The 20,000-nt window shown below is 37.6% G+C and overlaps 3 protein-coding genes across 4 annotated transcripts in view; 2 read left to right on the top strand and 1 right to left on the bottom strand.

The window, feature by feature from the left end:
- Positions 1-18,273, top strand: part of LOC144960709 (mothers against decapentaplegic homolog 3-like) — a gene marked incomplete at its 3' end in the record, with an annotated part of 77,174 nt that extends 58,901 nt beyond the window's left edge. Inside the window, 5 exon segments of the mRNA XM_078894001.1 lie at positions 1,307-1,426; positions 6,276-6,335; positions 10,233-10,265; positions 13,694-13,984; positions 18,136-18,273. Of these exon segments, the coding sequence (XP_078750127.1) occupies positions 1,307-1,426; positions 6,276-6,335; positions 10,233-10,265; positions 13,694-13,984; positions 18,136-18,273 (642 nt within the window).
- Positions 1-20,000, bottom strand: part of LOC144960241 (NXPE family member 4-like) — a 384,922-nt gene that overhangs the window by 216,326 nt on the left and 148,596 nt on the right. The window lies entirely within an intron of this gene.
- The window catches only part of LOC144960732 (mothers against decapentaplegic homolog 3-like), a 24,717-nt gene continuing 24,538 nt past the window's right edge, over positions 19,822-20,000 (top strand). Inside the window, exon 1 of the mRNA XM_078894022.1 lies at positions 19,822-19,868. Coding sequence (XP_078750148.1) covers positions 19,822-19,868 — 47 coding nt within the window. The remainder of the gene's footprint in view (positions 19,869-20,000) is intronic.

Raw genomic sequence — 20,000 nt, 5'->3', positions numbered from 1 at the left:
GGGGGGTTCTTTGGCCTCCCACATTGCTGTGTTTTCTATCCCCCTGTATATCTGTTTTCTGAGTTGCTTTCTGTCTTTATCTTGCTGCGTGTACGCCTTCCAGTTCAAGAAAGACGAGGTCAGGTGTGCATCAACCCTTACCACTACTCCAGGGTGGAACTCGGTGGGCAATTCATTCATCATTAGTTAGTTGGGTGGGTATGTAGGGGGGGGGGGGGGGTGTCTTTGGCCTCCCACATTGCTGTGTCTTACACTTCTACCCACCCCCGTATATCTGTTTTTTTTTGTTGTTGTTGTTTTTTTTTTTGGTTTTGTTTTCTGAGTTGCGTTCTGTCTTTATCTTGGAATGGGACTACTTGGTTTTGTCCTGGTCTTTGTCAGAGTCCTTAGCTAAGAGGGAAACTGTTAAATGTTTAGTATGTTAGTTTCGGGAGATGATATTTTTGTTCTTCGTATATCATCTCTCTGTTATGTGAGTTAGTCATGTTTTTTTTTTTTTTTTGTGTGTTTTTTTTTTTTTTTTTGGTTTTTTTTTTTTTGCCCCGTTGGGGCTCGAATGAGATAAAAATTCCAGATAGATGACAGAGATATTTTTTAGTTCGTCTGTCGTCTATCTGGAATTTAGTCATGTATTTATGTCTTTATTGATTTTTGTTGTTGGCTGAAGAAGGGTTTTGAGCCCGAAAAGTTTCGTGTTGAAGCTGTTATATTAATTTTTGTTTATTCCTTTTTACATATAAAATAACCGTTTGTGGCTATACTATACACAGCACCATGCAGTATGCTTCAAGATTGTTGCTAGTGTTTTTCAACCAGTCTTTGAAAGCTGTATCTTTGGTCCAAGACTCCTGGAATGCTCCACCAGGCATGGTGATTAGCGGTTAACTTAACTCATTCAACCCTAACACCGATTATATCCTTAGTCGTCCCAGGTTACTTTTACCCCATGCCTATTTATTACATTTTTCTGAGGCGCATTATCAAAGCTAATGTTTTTTTTTAGTTTTTACATGATAATGGTATTTGAATAAAACTATCTATGTGCATGTTCATTTTGAATACATTTTTTCTAATTTTGAAAAGTATCAAAAATCTCTAGGATTGAGTGAGTTAATATAGCTGAAGAAGCAAATTATAAGACACCAAACTTCACGTTTATGATCACACCCGATTCGAACGTTTTTTTTTTAAAGGTATAACCACGAGTAGTTTAAATCCATTTTTTTTTTCTTTCCTGAAGTGTTGATATTATATTGATAACTTGTAACTTTTAATTTTTAAATTTATTTTTATTTGACCCGTCCAGCCCAGCCCCAGGTTCTTGTGCCAAGACACACCGACATCCCTGACACGTTCCCCAAACTAGAGGACTACAGTGACACGGTGCCAGAGAATACCGATGACTCCAAGCCCCCCAACCCCAATGGTATGGTATAATCTCTCTCTCTCTCTCTCTCTTTCTCTCTCTCTTTCTCTCTCTCTCTGTTTCTCTCTCTCTCTCTTTCTTTCTGTCTCTCTCTCTGTGTCTCTCTGTCCCTCTCTCTCTCTGTCTCTCTCTCTTCTCGCTCTGTCTCTCTCTCTCTCTCTCTTCTCTCTCTGTCTCTATTCTCTCTCTCTGTGTCTCTCTCTTTCTCTCTCTCTCTCTCTGTCTCTATTCTCTCTCTCTTTCTCTCTCTCTGTGTCTCTCTGTTTCTCTCTCTCTCTCTCTCTCTCTCTCTCTCTCTGTCCCTCTCTCTCTCTCTCTCCCTCTCTCTTCTCTTTCTGTCTCTCTCCCTGTCTCTATTCTCTCTCTCTTTCTCTCTCTCTCTCTCTCTCTCTCTCTCTCTCTCTCTCTTTGTCTCTCTCTCTGTGCCCCCCTTCCTCTCTCCCCTCCCCCCCCCCCCCTCTGTCTCTCTCTCCCTACCCCGAAATGTGTTTTGCATATCACTGTTGACATTTCAGAAGGACGATCAATAACCGATATACAAATATTATTTTCACAAGCATTCAGGAAATTCCCACTATTACTATTATTGCAGCCCTGCCTATCAATTGAGAAAATGACCATTTGATATTCGTAAAAATATGATAAAACATTTCTGGGTCTCAAGTCTGCTATTGTGATCTATTAGGCTTGCAAATTCTTGTGTTACCCCCTTCAGTCAATGAATGGGTGGGTGGGGGGTGTTCTGACCTCCCAAGGTGGGCAGGAGGAGGTCACTTGTTGTTGTCTTCTTCTATCCCCCTAGAACCTTGTGGTATGACACTCGCCTTCGGATAAGAAGAACCAGGGTTCGAATCTCTCTCCTCTCTCTCTCTCTCTCTCTCTCTCTCTCTCTCTCTCTCTCTCTCTCTCTCTCTCTCTCTCTCTCTCTCTCCTCTCTCTCTCTCTCTCTCAGCAGTGTATCATTGAGGACTACTATTCACATTCTCAACAAGATATGAAGTGAACAGAAAAGTGCCAGAAGACAATAGAGAATAAAAATTTTTCGCGGCGGTGGTGGGGTTCGAACCTGCGACCTTATTGGTACGACAACTCCGCCTGGCAGGTGAGAGCGTGGCTCTACCGTGTGAGCTATCAACGAACACAAAAATATTCGTTTCAAACTCAAAGTCATTACTAGATCCCTCTCTCACCCACTTCTTGAGACCGCCGATTCGTTCGTACACCACCATCGCGAATAATTTTGACCAGCAGATAAGCTTAATAGCCAATATTCTCAACACAAACATATAACATAGAAACGATTGAGACATTGAGTATGCTCCGGTGTATGGGGTGAATTTTTAATTCAGAAAAGTGAGTGGAGCAGGCACTTATGTTGGTAACAACAAGATATGAAGTGAACAGAAAAGTGCCAGAAGACAATAGAGAATAAAAATTTTTTTTACACATTCTCTCACCGTACCCAGAGATTTAAAATGAGTACATGACTGTTAACAGCATTGCCTATGTGGAATAAAATTGTGTCATATCGCCCTATTATCATCGTTTCTTATCCTACATGGTTATTGTTGCTCTTGGCCAGGGACGGGAGGGAGGGACCCCTTGTAAATATGGCGCTTTGATCGCATGTGGTGGATATTGCTCTATACAAATTCTCTTTTTTTTTTTGTTTTGTGTGTGTTTTCTTTTGTTTTTAGAAGAAAAAAAATTATTTATTGATTAAAACAAAATATATAATTGGTGACATAATAATAAGGAAGATCATTACGGGATTTACAAATAATATTATTTCCACAAGCGTTCAGGGAATTCCCACAATTGTGTGATCTGCTAGGGTTTGCAGATATACACGGAATACCCCAGTCAGTACCGACATTAACTGGTTTTAGTTTTAGTCTAGAGTTATAGCAGGTATTCAAATGTGAGTTAACTCATTCAATCCTAGAGATTTTTGCTTCTTTTCAAAATTTGGGAAAAAAATTTATTGAAAATGAGCATGTACATAGATAGTTATATTCAACTATCATTAACATGCAAAAATTGAAAACATTCGCTTTGATACTACGCCTATAATGTGTCTCAGAATAATGTTATAAATAGGCATGGGGCAAGGATAGCTATAGCAGAGGTAAAAGTAACAAGGGTAAAATAATCGGATATAATCGGTGTTAGGGTTGAGTGAGTTAAAACTGTGGCTTTGTGGCTGTTAAGGAAATTGTACTCTTTCTTCTCATTAAAACCCCTACATATAAGATAAGATAAGATAAGGTATACTTATTGATCCTGAATGGAAAGTATCATAATAATGTTGCACAGTCACCGTTATATTAGCAAAGATTTCTACACTGGCATGAACTAATTGATGAAAATACGAAGCTAATTAAAAACAAAATAAACATCAAATATAATAAAATGTACATCGGTTACGCGCAATGCGATAGAAATCGGACGTGAAAGTAGTAGACTGGAGTTGTCACCAGTTATATATTTAAAATTGTGTGGCTATGTGGCTAACTGCGGCTGTCAGTCTGGATTTTGAAGTGGTTGTAATTTATGTCTATATCGCGTTTGTTATTGGCTGAAGGTGGGTTTTGAGCTCGAAGCCTCCCTTGTTTGGTATTTTGTTTCTCTTTTTAAAAAAAAAAAGAAAAAAAGTCTGGTTTATTCAATCTGGATTTTGAAGTGGTTGTAATTTATGTCTATATCGCGTTTGTTATTGGCTGAAGGTGGGTTTTGAGCTCGAAGCCTCCCTTGTTCGGTATTTAATTCCTCTTTAAAAAAAAAGAAGAAAAAAAAAAGTCTGGTTTATTCAATAAAAACAACATTCATACTACATTGCTTAGAATCCAGACGGAGGGCAGAGAACCTCATTTATTTTGGTTTGGAGTGAAAGAAAAAAAAAGGAATCTATTTTTCTGTTGAATGGGTATGACGTTTCTAGGAAAATAATTACATTTCAGTGCTGATGGGTTTCCTCGGATCCGCGGAAATCCGCGATTTTTTGGTGATAGAGAAGGAATTTACACCCCCCCCCCCCCCCCCCCCCCCCCCCCCCCCATCAAATGCATGGGCAGTGAGAGACTTGATGTGTGGTGGAACAAATTGGTGCAGTTTCCCCCACTCTCCACAAATTAGCTGGAGTATCAATGTGATAGTTTATCATATCAATTACTATAAAAGTGGAGGTTTGTGAAGTAAAAATGGAGTTTGCCCCTCTCTCCTTACCAACCATAGGAAAATCGTCCTATTCGTTACGATCCACCCAGCAGCACTTTCATCATTCAGATCTCTTTTGTAAATCACACAATTCAAAGAAAAAATGTTTTATTCTAGCTATAAAAACCTGACAGCGTGTTGTAGAGTTCATTTTGCTGATCAATATTAGTATGCATAGAATGTATTTGTTACTTTTCTTTCTGTTTGAGTAAGAAAAGAAAAAACCCAACAATTTTTTGTGTGTTGGGTGGGTGTGAAATTTTGGTGAAAATTCTGAAAATGGCTGGTAAAGGCAGCGTGGCTCAGTGGTACGGTCTTTGCTTCCTACCCGAAAGGTACCGAGTTCAATCACCCGCCGCTGCGTTGTGTGGCTTTGAGCAAGTCACCTCGCCCTAGCTCACTTTGCGGCGCTGCACTGCGGCTGACGCCTGGGTTATTCCAGTCTTTCCTTGGAATAGACCCTGCAGACAAATTTCCCCTTGGGGATGAATAAAGGGAATTTAATTTTTTTTTTTTTTTTTTTTTTTTTTTTTTTTTTTTTTTTTTTTTATTTAAGGAAAGGGCTAAAGGCAATAAGTCCAAATTTCCCTCCTTTAAAAAAAAAAAAAAAAAATTAATGTCACCATTATCAGTATGCGGTGGGAAGTAAAAAAGTCAAAAATAAATAGTGTGAAAAACATTGACATTATTGTCGGTCGCGAGTCACAGTTGGGGGTAAAAACATTGACATTGTTTGTCACGGTTGGTGGTAGACTAGAATATGACAAGACCATTTAAATGGATGACTTGTATAGACGTTTATTGAGGTTTCAACGGAATATTGAACAATTATTATTATTATTATTATTATATTATTATTTATTATTATTATTATTATTATTATTATTATTATTATTAGCCAAAATTTGGTGAAATTTAGAATTTAAAAAATTAACCAATATGTTACAGTGAATGACATAATCAGATGGATGGTGAAAAGGTTTGAACTCAGATATTGCCAAGTTTAGAGTTAGAAGGTCGGTTTTGATCAAAAATGAGTTCTTGTCATAAATTATTAAATCAACCCTTTTTGTACATCATCGGGAAATATCAAAACATAATTTCACTTCTAAATTTTTTTTTTTTTTTTTATAGCAAGTCAAGTTGAAAAAGTATGAAATTTGAGAAAAGTCGCTGGATACCTTTCCCATACATCTGACCAAAAAACTTCATGAAAAATCACCCGATTTACTTCAAATAAAGATTAAAATGCTCTGGTATACAAATTCTTTCAGGAAATGCCAAAAAAAAAAAAACCAAACAAACAAACAAAAAAAAACAAAACAAAACAAAACAAAACCAAAAAAAAAAAAAAATAGGATTACAAATCCAAAATTTTCACCTTTCGACTGATTATGTCATGCACTGACACATATAAATCTCAACACTTGGATATCGTCATTGAGGAAAATTTGTTGAAAATGCTATTTTTCCTTGATTCATGTGAGGTAATATCATGTATGTAAAGTGCCTTAGTTAAATCTATTCAATCATTTTTTTGTTGGTATTTCTCCCCCCCCCCCCACCCCCCCCCCCCCCCCCCCCCTTCTCCTCTCCCCTAATCTCGTCCTCTCTTTCTTCATTTTATTGCCAGCAACGCCCCCTCCCGGTTATTTGAGTGAGGAGGGAGACACAACAGATAGTCAGGGAATGGGTAAGGATATACACTCTCTCTCTCTCTCTCTCTCTCTCTCTCTCTCTCTCTCTCTCCTCTCTCTCTCTCTCTCTCTCTCTTTTCATCCATCTCATCTATCTCCATTTATCTCTATCTATCTATATTTCTATCTACTATTTATCTATCTGATTTTATCCCTATAACATTATGAAAAATCAAAAACCTAGAAATGTAATTTTTGACAATCATCATCATAGCTTGTCGCTCCAACACCGAACCCACTCCACAGCATCTGTGAATCAGACTCTTAGGTCATAGTCAGTGCAGCTGGGCCCATCCTGGCATTCTCTAAGGATGTGCTCCATCGTTTGCTCTGGGCATCCTCATGTATACAAGCTAGTCTCAGCCAGCCCCCACTTTTTCATGCTTCCAACTGGTCACCCAACACCAACAATTTTGACAAGGAACTGTTAATATGATATCTATCTATCTATCGATCGATCTATCTATCTATCTATCTCTCTATCTATCTATCTATCTATCTATCTATCTATCTATCTATCTATCTATCTATCTATCTATCTATCTATCTATCTATCTATCACTTCATCTCTTAGTTTTTGTCACAGGCTCAGAAGGAACAAAAAATATTGTTGAAATTTTCACATCCTTTAAAAAAATTATTTTTAAAAATGACAAAAAGTAGGGTTTTAAACATTGTTATATATATATATATATATATATATATATATATATATATATATATATATATATACAGGGGGCGAAGTGGCCGAATGGTTACATTAATTAAGGCATTGCACTGTGATGTGGAAGGTCCTGGGTTCGAGCCCCGCTTCAGGCACTTTCATTTTTTTTTTCCTTTGGCAAAATTATTAACCCCCAATTTGCTCTCTTGGACAAGATTGTGTAATTCCTTTTGACATCAGACATCCTGCTTGATGGACTCTCTATATCGATGATGCTATGATATGATTTAAGTCCAGATTTATGTAGGCTTTTACAGCCTTTTATCTGCTCTTGTGCATTCGTGAACGTATTCAATTCATGTCTCTCAAAAACTGGGCATGCCACATAGTGGGAGGAGGTTGTCTGAATTAAACTCTGCAAACAGTATTTTCTCTGTTTCACAATGATTGTCGAGACGGCGCTTGAATGCCTGCGATGAAGGGGCGTCGACAACTGTTGCGGGCAAGCGGTTCCATTTGTCGACTACACTACCCTTCGTGGAATGCCTAGGCGACGGGATCTTATGGTGGTGTCGTTGTGAAAGGCGTCATTTTTTTATTTTAAAAAATATAATAATAATTAGTGCCTTTAGTGTTTCTAAGTATTCAAAAGGTTTTAATAGAAATCACAAAGAACTGATTAAATGTGTATGAAAGGTGCCAGACAAAGCAAGAAAGATTTTGCGGCCATGTGGTCTTGTGGTATGACACTCGCTTTCGGATCGGAAGGTCCTGGTTTTGAGCATTGCTCGGCGCATAGTTGAGTCCTTGGAGAAGGCTCTTTACTCACATTCTCTCACCGTACTCAGGTGTAAAATAAATACCTGGCTGTTGACAGCGTTGGCTCTGTCAGGAAAAAAAATACTTGTAATATCGCCTAACGAGCGTCATGTTTCATTCTACATGTTATGTGTTGCTGTTGGTCAGGGACCTCTTGTAAAGCGCTTTTAGCACATTTAGTGGATATTGCGCTAAATAAAAGCTCAATTTTAATTTTTTAAAACAAAGAAAAATACAAGGAAAAAACCATCCCAATGGTCAGTGAAATGGTAGCACGTCTGACCAGAAATCAGAAGGTGGAAGTCGACAATTTTTTTCTTGGGATGTTTTTTGGGGTCTTTTCTTGTGTATTTTTCTTTCTTGTTTTCCCAACTGCACCATATGGATGCGAAGCGTGGACTATCAGCAAAGCAGAGAGCACAAAGATCACAGCTTTTGAAATGGCATGCTACAGAAAAATACTCAGAATATCATGGACTGAAAAACAAACAAACAAAGAAGTCCTGAGAAGGATCGGAATAAAATCACCAATTCTTCTTCAAACTGTAAAGAAATTGAAACTGAACTATTTTGGCCATACGACTCGCCACGAATCATTAGAAAAGCACATTCTGCAGACAAGGGTGGACGGCAAGAGAGGAAGAGGTAGACCAACAAGAAGCTGGGAACAAGATAAATGTGAATGGCTGGGAATGACAACAACTCAAGCAAGTAGACTGACGGAAAACCGTAATCTGTTTCGCAAGAAAGTTCAGGAAGCAACGTCCTACGCAGGATCAGCTGACTAGATGGATGGATGGATTTTTCTTTCTTGCCTTGTCTGACACCTTTCCTACACTCTTGTTCAGGTCTTTATCTTTCACACCTGTGCTTTTTTGCCTTGTCTGACACCTTTCCTACACTCTTGTTCAGGTCTTTATCTTACACACCGGTGCTTTCTTGCCTTGTCTGACACCTTACCTACACTCTTGTTCAGGTCTTTATCTTACACACCGGTGCTTTTTTGCCTTGTCTGACACCTTTCCTACACTCTTGTTCAGGTCTTTATCTTACACACCGGTGCTTTTTTGCCTTGTCTGACACCATTCCTACACTCTTGTTCAGGTCTTTATCTTACACACCGGTGCTTTCTTGCCTTGTCTGACACCTTTCCTACACTCTTGTTCAGGTCTTTATCTTACACACCGGTGCTTTCTTGCCTTGTCTGGTACTTTTCCTACACTCTTGTTCAGGTCTTTATCTTACACACTGGTGCTTTCTTGCCTTGTCTGACACCTTTCCTCCACTCTTGTTCAGGTCTTTATCTTACACACCGGTGCTTTCTTGCCTTGTCTGACACCTTTCCTACACTCTTGTTCAGGTCTTTATCTTACACACCGGTGCTTTCTTGCCTTGTCTGACACCTTTCCTACACTCTTGTTCAGGTCTTTATCTTACACACCGGTGCTTTCTTGCCTTGTCTGGTACCTTTCCTACACTCTTGTTCAGGTCTTTATCTTACACACCGGTGCTTTCTTGCCTTGTCTGACACCTTTCCTACACTCTTGTTCAGGTCTTATCTTACACACCGGTGCTTTCTTGCCTTGTCTGGTACCTTTCCTACACTCTTGTTCAGGTCTTTATCTTACACACCGGTGTCTGCTGCTTAATGATTTCTTAATAGAAATCATATATTTATTGGTACAATATCTTGATTTTTCACTGTGTGGGGATCCTGACCTCCCATAGTGGGCAGGGAGGTACTTACTGTGTCTTCTATCTCCCTATACCTCTTTTTCAACTCGCTTTCTGTCTTTGTCTTGGAATGAGATAACATGGTTTTGTCCTGACCCTGGCCAGATACCCTGGCTGAGAGGGAAACAGTCAAATGTATAGTTATTGTTTTTGGAGATGCTATTTTTTTCCTTGTAAATCATCTCTCTGTTATATATTGTTATATTTATTGTTTTGAATTTATGATGTAAGCATTTGAGTGTATTCCTCTCGGTAGGGACTTGTGCTCGCGTCTGGATGACACTTTTAGGTGATCTCAAACTAAGTACATTGATGGTATGATCTTGGAATCTACACCAATTCCCTATTTGAACCATTCCTTTTCTTGGGTGCTTTAATTGTTATTCTAGAACTTTTTCCTATCCCATATTCTCCCTTTTTACTGGCGCTGAATATGACCTAAATGTGTTGCAAACGTGGTAAAACCCTTAAAAACAAACAAAAAAAATTATCTTTTCTTGGGTGCTTTAATTGTTATTCTAGAACTTTTTCCTATCCCATATTCTCCCTTTTTACTGGCGCTGAATATAACCTAAATGTGTTGCAAGCATGGTAAAACCCTTAAAAACAAAAAAAACAATTGATGTTTCAATTATTGCTTCTCCCCCGCCCTTCCCTCTCCTCCCTCATTCCTCAGACGATATTGACATGAGTCCAAGCCCTCCAGTCGGTGAGTTGAGGTTTCATTCATTCATCCATTCATTCATTCATCCATTCATTCAATTCAGTAATTAATTCATTCATTCATCTATCAATTTAATAATTCATTTATTTCTTCATTCATTCATTCCTTTAATTTTTCATGTATTCATTCATGTTAATTATTTATTCAATCAAAAAAGTCTCTTATTCATTAATTCATTCATTCATTCATTCATTCATTCATTCATTCAGTCAGTCATTCCTTCCTTTCATTCAACAAATCACATATATTCATTCATATATCATTCATTCATTCATTCATTCATTCATTCATTCATTCAGTCATTCCTTCCTTTCATTCAACAAATCACATATATTCATTCATTCATTCATTCATTCATTCATTCATTCATTCATTCATTCATTAATTAATTCATTCATTCATTCATTCATTCATTCATTCATTCATTCATTCATTCATTCATTCATTCATTCCTTCCTTCCTTTCATTCAACAAATCACATATATTCATTCATATATCATTCATTCATTCAGTCAGTCATTCCTTCCTTTCATTCAACAAATCACATATATTCATTCATATATCATTCATTCATTCATTCATTCATTCATTCATTCATTCATTCATTCATTCATTCAGTCATTCCTTCCTTTCATTCAACAAATCACATATATTCATTCATATATCATTCATTCATTCATTCATTCATTCATTCAGTCATTCATTCCTTTCATTCAACAAATCACATTCATTCATTCATATATCATTCATTCATTCATTCAGTCATTCCTTCCTTTCATTCAACAAATCACATATATTCATTCATATATCATTCATTCATTCATTCATTCATTCATTCATTCATTCATTCAGTCATTCCTTCCTTTCATTCAACAAATCACATATATTCATTCATATATCATTCATTCATTCATTCATTCATTCATTCATTCATTCATTCATTCATTCAGTCATTCCTTCCTTTCATTCAACAAATCACATATATTCATTCATATATCATTCATTCATTCATTCATTCATTCATTCATTCATTCATTCATTCATTCATTCATTCATTCATTCCTTTCATTCAACAAATCACATATATTCATTCATATATCATTCATTCATTCATTCATTCATTCATATATCATTCATTCATTCATTCATTCCTTCCTTTCATTCAACAAATCACATATATTCATTCATATATTCATTCATTCATTTCATTCATTCATATATCATTCATTCATATATCATTCATTCATTCATTCATTCCTTCCTTTCATTCAACAAATCACATATATTCATTCATATATCATTCATTCATTCATTCCTTCCTTCCTTTCATTCAACAAATCACTATATATTCATTCATATATCATTCATTCATTCATTCCTTCCTTCCTTTCATTCAACAAATCACATATATTCATTCATATATCATTCATTCATTCATTCCTTCCTTCCTTTCATTCAACAAATCACATATATTCATTCATATATCATTCATTCATTCATTCCTTCCTTCCTTTCATTCAACAAATCACATATATTCATTCATATATCATTCATTCATTCATTCCTTCCTTCCTTTCATTCAACAAATCACATATATTCATTCATATATCATTCATTCATTCATTCCTTCCTTCCTTTCATTCAACAAATCACATATATTCATTCATATATCATTCATTCATTCATTCCTTCCTTCCTTTCATTCAACAAATCACATATATTCATTCATATATCATTCATTCATTCATTCCTTCCTTCCTTTCATTCAACAAATCACATATGTTCATTCATATATCATTCATTCATTCATTCCTTCCTTCCTTTCATTCAACAAATCACATATATTCATTCATATATCATTCATTCATTCATTCAGTCATTCCTTCCTTTCATTCAACAAATCACATATATTCATTCATATATTATTCATTCATTCATTCATTCATTCATTCATTCAACAAATCACATATATTCATTCATATATTATTCATTCATTCATTCATTCATTCATTCATTCATTCATTCAACAAATCACATATATTCATTCATATATTATTCATTCATTCATTCATTCATTCATTCATTCATTCCTTCCTTTCATTCAACAAATCACATATATTCATTCATATATTATTCCGTTGGACATTGTTATTCTTACTTCACTTATTTGTTTATTTGTTATTATTATTTTAAAAATAATTTAATCATTGAATTTATAATTATTATTATTATGAATAAATTACTTTTTTTGGGTAACATTCTTCTTTTGGATAGTGCGTGTGCACGTCTATATGTGTGTGTGTGTGTGTGTGTGTGTGTGTGTGTGCGCGCGTGCGTGTCGGAGTGTGCGTCCATGTATGTGTACATGCTAACAGATGGGTCTTCTCCAGCTTGGGTATAGCTGAATTATAATGTATATCAAATCACACAGGTAGATGTAGTCATGAATATTTAATATCTTATAACTTGTAAAAATAAACTCGGACACGTCTGCTATTACGAAACATTTAGTAGAATTACGGCTGTGTGGTCAAAAGTATGACGCTCGCTTTTGGAGCAGAAGGTCCTGGGTTCAAGCCTCGATCGGCGCATAGTCAATTCCTTGGAGAAGGCTCTTTACTCACATTCTCTCACTGTACTCTGGTGTAAAATGAGTACCTGGCTGTTAACAGCGTTGTTTCTGTCCGAAAAAAAATTTGTAATATCGCCTAACAGGCGTCATTTCCTCCTGTCCTAAATGTTAAATGTTGCTGTTTGCTAGGGACCCCTTGTAAAGCGCTTTGAGCACATTTAGTGGATATTGGGCTATATAATAAAAAAAAATAATGTCATACTAGTGACCTAATCTCAAGGTTGATTCAGATAGAAAATCACACCAGGTCTTCTCTATGGAGGTAAAATGGCATATTAAAATTTTTTAAAAAATTTAAAAAATTGAGCTTTTATATAGCGCAATATCCACTAAAATGTGCTCAAAGCGCTTTACAAGGGGTCCCTGGTCAACAGCAACATTTAACATGTAGGACAGGACATGACGCCTGTCAGGCGATATTACAATTTTTTGGACAAAGACAACGCTGTTAACGGCCAGGTACTCATTTTACACCTGAATACGGTGAGAGAATGTGAGTAAAGAGCCTTTTCAACTATGCGCCGAGCGAGGCTCGAACCCAGGACCTTCCGATCCGAAAGCGAGTGTCATACCACTAAACCACATAGCCGCACATATTATACAATTGACGGACACATTGGCAATATTTGACGAAATTAACTGGGCCGCTTTGATCGTTGTTGAATCAACAAATTTCCATTCCCGTCGATCTTTCGCACATTATGCCGGATTGTTCCAAGATCTTAAATTGATTTTTTTTTACTTGAAAAAAATTTACCGTTTTTTTTTCCCCATTTCCCAGATAACAACTCGACCAGCAATAACAGCAACACCACCAACAATAACATCAACAACAACAACAACAACACCAACACAGCCGACTTGCAGCCGGTGAGCTACCGCGACCCGGAATACTGGTGCTCCATCGCCTACTACGAACTCAACATGCGGGTCGGGGAGAACTTCCACGCCTATCAGCCCTCCCTGACCGTGGACGGGTTCACGGACCCCAGCAACTCGGAGCGCTTCTGCCTGGGCCTCCTGTCCAACGTCAACCGTCCCCAGCAAGTGGAGATGACCAGGCGACACATCGGTACAACTTTTTAAAAGTTTATTCTAATTCTTCTTCTTCTTCTTCTTCTTCTTCTTCTTCTTCTTCTTCTTCTTCTTCTTCTTCTTCTTCTTCGTTCCCGTCACGTCACATGGTCAGTCCGGTCTGGTGAATGAAGCCCACAGTGGTCCTGAGGTCGTCCTCACTGCCGTACAGCTTCTTTGAGTATGGGGTTGGGTCAGGCCAGAAGTTCCTTCTCAACTGGTTGTACCTTGGACATTCCATTAGGACATGATGTCCATTTTCATGTTCAAGTCCGCAGTTACATTGTCCAGAGGCACCTGCTCTGGACATCCTCCACATATGTTCCTTTAACTGGTTGTGTCCAGTTCTCAGTCTGAAGATGATGGCCTGTTCCTTTCTGTTGAGCACCTTGATTGGGTCATTCATGTTGTATTCTGGGTGCTTCTCTCTCCATCTCTGAGACTGGATAATTCTAATTCTATTTATTAACCAGTAGATTTTTAACCCAACAGAAAGAACACCTGGCTTTCTCTGCAATAGCCGAAAATGCTGGGTCACCTCCAACCGCATTTTGACAGGACATGGCAGAACCGCAGCTAACATGCATAGATGGAATCTGAGAGAATCAGATGCATGCCGTCATTGCCAAGGAGGCCCTGAGACAATGGACCACATCGTCATCCACTGCCCAGTGACAAGCCTATCAGGAGGCTAAGAGACAGCCTATAAGGCAGGAAAAGAATTTGAAGAATGGATTGAAAGATTCAAAATAGAGGTGTAGCCATTCGATACTACTAACTAGTGATTGGGTAGCTGGGACTGTTAGACCTGGCAGAAAGTACTTTTTGATACACTAGCATCTTATCTCAAGGGTAGCACAAGAAATTGCTATTGTCCATTTCACCCTATAGAAACCGGGATTAACTCTAGCACCATGCCTAGCCATTGTAAACTTATAGCCTGACACTGATCAAAAAATGACGACAAAACACGAGTCTTTGACCACAGTAGAAAACAAATCGTGAGTTGTTATTCAATAGGTCAAACTATAGAATCTCTCATTTCCTTTGAGCACTACTAACGACAGCTCACTAGACGGTGCAAAAACCTAGAAATTGACGTCAAACTATAAGTCGTAGTGGGTTCTAGCGTCAGGCTATACTTACTATATGTTAACGATGGGCCCAACGACTCTGAAGGAATACTACCATATTGTAGGGAAGAATTCAACGAGCGTGAACCGTGAACACATTGATTTTGTCATCAATTTAAAGTGCAATAGGGAATGAGATTAGCGGAAGAGTAGCGTCCCTTGATTGGACGTCACCCATAGTCTGTGACGTCACCAGCGGAAAAGTTTTTAGAGAGAGAATGTCATGTTGGTTGTGCGCATACATCTCTCGTCCTCGCTTCCGGTGAAAGCGGCTTGAGACACATCAAAACCAAATTGACGTTCTCTCTGTAAGGTGACGTCCAATCAATGGATGCTACTCTCCGCTTATATCATTCCCTATATGTGACCCACCGTACAGAAGCGGTATTATGTCGGGATCCACTCGGTAAGGGAGATTGAATTCATAGCCACAAATATCCAACTTGGGTATAATTTCTGTACTTTATGATGGAGTATAAAGACTATTTCTTGCATTGCAAAAACTTCTAAGCTCCAATTTCTCATCAATCCATCTCTAAATTCACTTTTTGGGGTCTGAATCATCCCGACATAATACTGTTTTGAGACGGAGGGTCACATATGTTAACGATGGGCCCAACGGCTATGAAGGACTACGACCATATTGTAGGGAAGAATTCAACGAGGAGCGCGAACCGTGAACGCATTGATTTTTTTGTCATCAGTTCAAAGTGCAATCCTGTTGTGATTGTTTGTGACCTCCAGGTTTTCCAGTTGACCTAAACATTAGATGATCTAGATGTTAAAAAAAAAAAAAGACAAATAAACAAAGAAAGAATTTTAAAAACAAAACCGAAACAAAACAAACACCCAGAAAGGAGTGATTTGCATTGAGAGAGGGGGGGGGGATTATCCATATATTATGCATGTTTAAATATTACATAATCAAACAAACACAGACCTGCCAACCAGTACGTTTTGTACGATTTTTGGACCCCGAATACGCGGATACGATTTTCGTGGAGTTAATACGATTGTTTAAAAGATGTGTGATGTGAATGATATTGATGATACATTGATACACACGTGTCGTGTCGTACACCAACTGTAGACTGTGTTTCTGAATGAATGATGCATCACATTTAATATTATAGTTATCATTTCAGTTGCTTATATGATGCCGGTTTTCACCAATATTTTTCTCATACATTTTTGAGGATTTGCATAAGACATGTATTATACATGTTTAAATATTACATAAACAAACAAACAAGACAAGGTGGATACTGCGTCGTTTATTTTATATCATAATATTTTGGCAACAGATGTTGTTTTTGTAATTATCATCATCACGTGCCTTGTTTGTATATTTGTTTTGTTCCTTTTAGTTATTTGTTCTTCTAAACATTGTCTCTACTAGTGTTTCTACTAGTCTTTGTCTTTGTCTTGTTTCTTTTTTTTGAGATTTATCTATTTGTTTTGTTTTGCATTTTTAATTTTTGTTGTTCTTTTTTTTTTTTTTGTTGTTGTTGTGCTTTTAAAATTTCTCTTTGTGTTTTCCTTTCCTTTCTATCTCTTTCTATCTCTCTCTTTCTATCTCTCTCTCTCTCTCTCTCTCTCTCTCTCTCTCTCTCTCTCTCTCTCTCTCTCTCTCTCTCTCTCTCTCTCTCTCTCTCTCTTCTATATATATATATATATATATATATATATATATATATATATATATATATATATATATATATATATATATATATATATATATATATATATATATTTCCCCCCCCCCCCCCCCCCCCCCCCAATCATTTGTTTTGATAAATATGTAATGGGTAATCTAATGAACTTTCACTAAATCCTCCCGTAGTTCTGGAAAATAATTGAATGTTGATATCAAGTCTCACCCTTAAATGAAAAGCCTTGCTGTTGCTGGCTTAGTAACCCTAGTAAAGTGTTTTGAGCCGCATATTTAGTGGATTCTGCGATTTATAAAAATAAAAGTTCAAGTTTTTTTTGGTGACCTACCATTCGAAAAGATAACAACAAAAAACGACAAAAAAAAAAAAAAAAGAGAAAAGAACAACACCCAATCTGTATTAATAGCTTCAGTCCCAGATTTTAAATTAATTATTTATTGTGTGTGTGTGTGTGTGTGTGTGTGTGTGTGGTTCTCTCTCTCTCTCTCTCTCTCTCTCTCTCTCTCTCTCTCTCTCTCTCTCTCTCTCTCTCTCTCTCTCTCTAGAGAGAGAGAGAGAGAGACTGTGATAAACTCAGACTCTGTGGGTGCTGGGGGTCCCGATAGCTCAGTTGGTAGAGCACTCGCTTCACAACCAAGGACCAAGATCGATCCCGGGTGCAGTCGATATTTTTAAAATTCTGAACCCTCTGTCCACCCAGCAGTGAATGGGGTAGCTGAGTCTGTTTGATTTGGCGGAAAATACTTTGCGATAGACTAATGTCCTATCCAAAGGATAGCGAGCAATTGTTATTGTCCGTTTCATGCTATAGAAACCGGGATAAAATCCAGCTCCATGGGCCTAATGGCTCGGAAGGACTACTTTGTAGTTTTTAAATCATCCATGGGTGCTATGAAGGACTGGACCACTGCTACAATCTTGATTTTATTTTATTTTATCTCTCTCTCTACTTCACTCACTCAACCCTAGAGAGTTTTGCTACTTTTCAATAATTGGAAGAAAAATGTATTAAAAATGAGCATGTATGTACATTGATAGTTTTATTCAACTACCATTAACATGTAAAAATTAAGAAAATTAGCTTTGATACTGCGCCTATAATTTGTCTCAGAAAAATGTAATAATAAATAGGCATGGGGTAAAAGTAACCCCGGGTAAACTACGGATATAGTCGGTGTTAGGGTTGAGTGAGTTAAACCAGGTCGTGGAGTGAGGCGTTAGAGACCAGGATACACTCTGGCTCCCTTAGTGCTATCAAGGACAACTGCTACAATCTCTATTTTATTTTTTTTATTTTTTTTATTTATTTATTTATTTATTTTCTCTCTCTCTTCTTGAACCAGGTCGTGGAGTGAGGCTGTACTACATCGGAGGGGAGGTGTTTGCCGAATGCCTGAGTGATAACGCCGTGTTTGTTCAAAGCCCCAATTGTAACCAGCGATACGGCTGGCACCCCGCCACTGTTTGTAAGATACCACCCGGTGAGTGGGAATTTTGTCACTTGGAACTTTCCACACACACACACACACACACACACACACACACACACACACACACACAGACATCCACATACAAAGAAAAAATGGAGGAGGAGGAGGAGGAGAAAGCGGGTTTTCGTAATAGAGTCCTATCCAAAAGGAAGCAAGCAATTGTTACTGTCTATTTAGTCCTATAGAAACGCAGTGGTACCAACCTTACATGTTTTTTAAGATGCGTGTTCTTGCGATTTTTTTGCTTAGGTGTGTACGTTTAGGTATTGTTAAATTTGTATTTTTATAAAGCATTTTTAACAATCATACACTCTTTTAGTCTACTTAAACACTTTAATCTGTTTGTTGACCTGGACCTTCATATAGGGAGTACTTACTTACTTATCTGAACCAGCAACCACCTGAGCTCTAGCCCTTCGGTCTTGTGCGATGACGTAGAAGTTAAGACGTCTTTTGTAGTTGTTCCAGGTGACTATAAAGTGTGTTACTGATGCTTGGATTTGGTAGGAGGAATGTGCATCTCAGGTCTTCAAGAGGTTGACATTCAAGCAAGTGGTGTGTTACTGTTTCATTGGGGTGTTGACATAGGGGGCAGGAAGGGGATGTGTCTTTTGTAATTTTGCTTAAATGGTTGTTGAGCGGTATGTGTTGTGTTCTTAGTTGAAATATAGGGAGTACAATACAGTATTATCTGGATGGGTCTTATCAGATTTGTACGTGGATTCTGGAAGTGGATATTATTTATATTGTCTATAAAGAGTAAGTGTATTCATGAATTTAAATTATCAATAATAATATTGCTAGTATGGACAATTACAGAAGACATTAGAAAGAAACTGGAGGCAGCAGAAATGTGATTTCTTAGAAGGATGTTAAGAATCTCATGGACAGAGAAGAAAACTAATGAAGAAGTTATAGAGCAAGCTGAAACTAAAGGTTATTAATTCGTACAATAAGAAAAAGACAAATGCAATTTTTAGGGCACCTAAATCGACATAAATGTATTGAACACCTTGCTCTCACGGGAAAGATAAAAGGTAAAAAGGGTAAAGGTAGACCAAGAAAAACATATTGAATAGTTTGAACAGCTGGGTGACAAAGAACGAGAAGAGTAATATTAGTTTTCTGAGGTTATCTTATCAGAGAGATGAATGGCGTACCATGATCACCGATGTCTGGCACAGACTTGGTACTTGAAGAAGAAGAAGTATGGTCTAATTGCCCATCATCAAATTTAGGGCCAATTATCGTTTTTACAGGATTTGACGCAATGTTTTCAAAATCTGACTCATTTTGCCGCTCCATTGTACATATAGTCATGGCCAGGGTTGGCAGCCCCTGGAAACGGGGATACACTCTGGGACTCTATAGGCCATACAGTGACATGCATAATGTCTATGAATAGTGATGAACCAAGGTGAATATCATGGGAGCAGTGTGGGGCTACGTGGCTTAGTGGTACAGTCTTTGCTAGTCGAACCTTTCGACTTGAACTGGGATACACTCTGGGACTCCATAGGCCATACAGTGACATGCATAATGTCTATGAATAGTGATGAACCAAAGATGAATATTGTGGGAACAGTGTGGGAGCAGCGTGGCTTAATGGTACCGTCTTTGCTAGTCGAACCTTTCGACTCGAACCGTTGTGTGTCACCTCGCCCTAGCTCACTTTGCGGTGCTGCACTACGGCTGATGCCTGGGTTATTCCAGTCTTC

This window comes from Berghia stephanieae, chromosome 15 (assembly GCF_034508935.2).
Source record: "Berghia stephanieae isolate SIO BIC M18660-M18661 chromosome 15, UCSD_Bste_1.3, whole genome shotgun sequence".
In the NCBI taxonomy this organism is placed as follows: domain Eukaryota; kingdom Metazoa; phylum Mollusca; class Gastropoda; order Nudibranchia; family Aeolidiidae; genus Berghia; species Berghia stephanieae.
The sequence above is the reverse complement of the archived record's forward strand: the minus strand, read 5'-3'. Positions and strand labels throughout refer to the sequence as shown.